This window comes from Apteryx rowi, unplaced genomic scaffold, assembly GCF_003343035.1.
Source record: "Apteryx rowi isolate R43461 unplaced genomic scaffold, aptRow1 scaffold_140, whole genome shotgun sequence".
NCBI lineage: Eukaryota > Metazoa > Chordata > Aves > Apterygiformes > Apterygidae > Apteryx > Apteryx rowi.
This window is the reverse complement of record NW_020447642.1, coordinates 326,322-327,006: the sequence shown is the minus strand read 5'-3', so window position 1 is coordinate 327,006 and position 685 is coordinate 326,322. Positions and strand designations below refer to the sequence as shown.

Below are 685 nucleotides of genomic sequence, written 5' to 3'. Positions count from 1 at the left end.
TGCTAAGGGGAAGCTGAGAAACTATTATCAATCTAAACAGCAACCACCGAAAATAACGCTAATGTGCCTCCACCGCTGCTCCTTCTTTTCCCCAACGCGGAGAACAGGGTTGAGGCCTCCTCTTTCACGAGTCCAGCTGTCCGCGGGGAGCCCCTTCGCCTCAGGAGCTGTAAAGGCTCCAGACTGAGCAAGCTGCCAAGCCACAGCACTGAACCAGGTTTGAGCACATGAACCGAGAACCCTCCAAGCGAAGATTTTCCTTGAGCTGCGCTCGGAAGACTTTATTGCTTCACAGCACTCAACTGGGAAAGGGCCGAGGCTGCAAGCGCACCGGCCGAGCCCGCCCGAAGCCCGCGAGGGGCTTTCAGCATTGCGGTTGCTCACCCTTTAGCGCGTGCTAACCCTCGGATGATCCCCTCGCCAAGGAAACCCAACCACCCCTCCGTCAGATCGGCGCCCCGAAGCCGCCGCATCTGGTTTTGCTCCATTCAGATGCAAAAATTAGCCCCCACACTGGACACACCTCGCTGCGAGCGCGTTTGCTCAACGCCTTTCGACCGCCCTACGGCCCCAACGGCAAATGGCGCCGCCGCCCCCAGCGGCAAATGGCGCCGACGGCGGCGCCAACGGCCCCTAACGGCCGACGGCCCCACGGGCGGCGCGCGCCGCCGCCGCTCCCTCAGGC

The 685-nt window shown here is 62.0% G+C and overlaps 1 protein-coding gene across 1 annotated transcript in view; it reads left to right on the top strand.

The window, feature by feature from the left end:
• The first annotated feature begins 580 nt into the window (after positions 1-580).
• The window catches only part of IL12A (interleukin 12A), a 2,194-nt gene continuing 2,089 nt past the window's right edge, over positions 581-685 (top strand). Inside the window, exon 1 of the mRNA XM_026057774.1 lies at positions 581-601. Coding sequence (XP_025913559.1) covers positions 581-601 — 21 coding nt within the window. The remainder of the gene's footprint in view (positions 602-685) is intronic.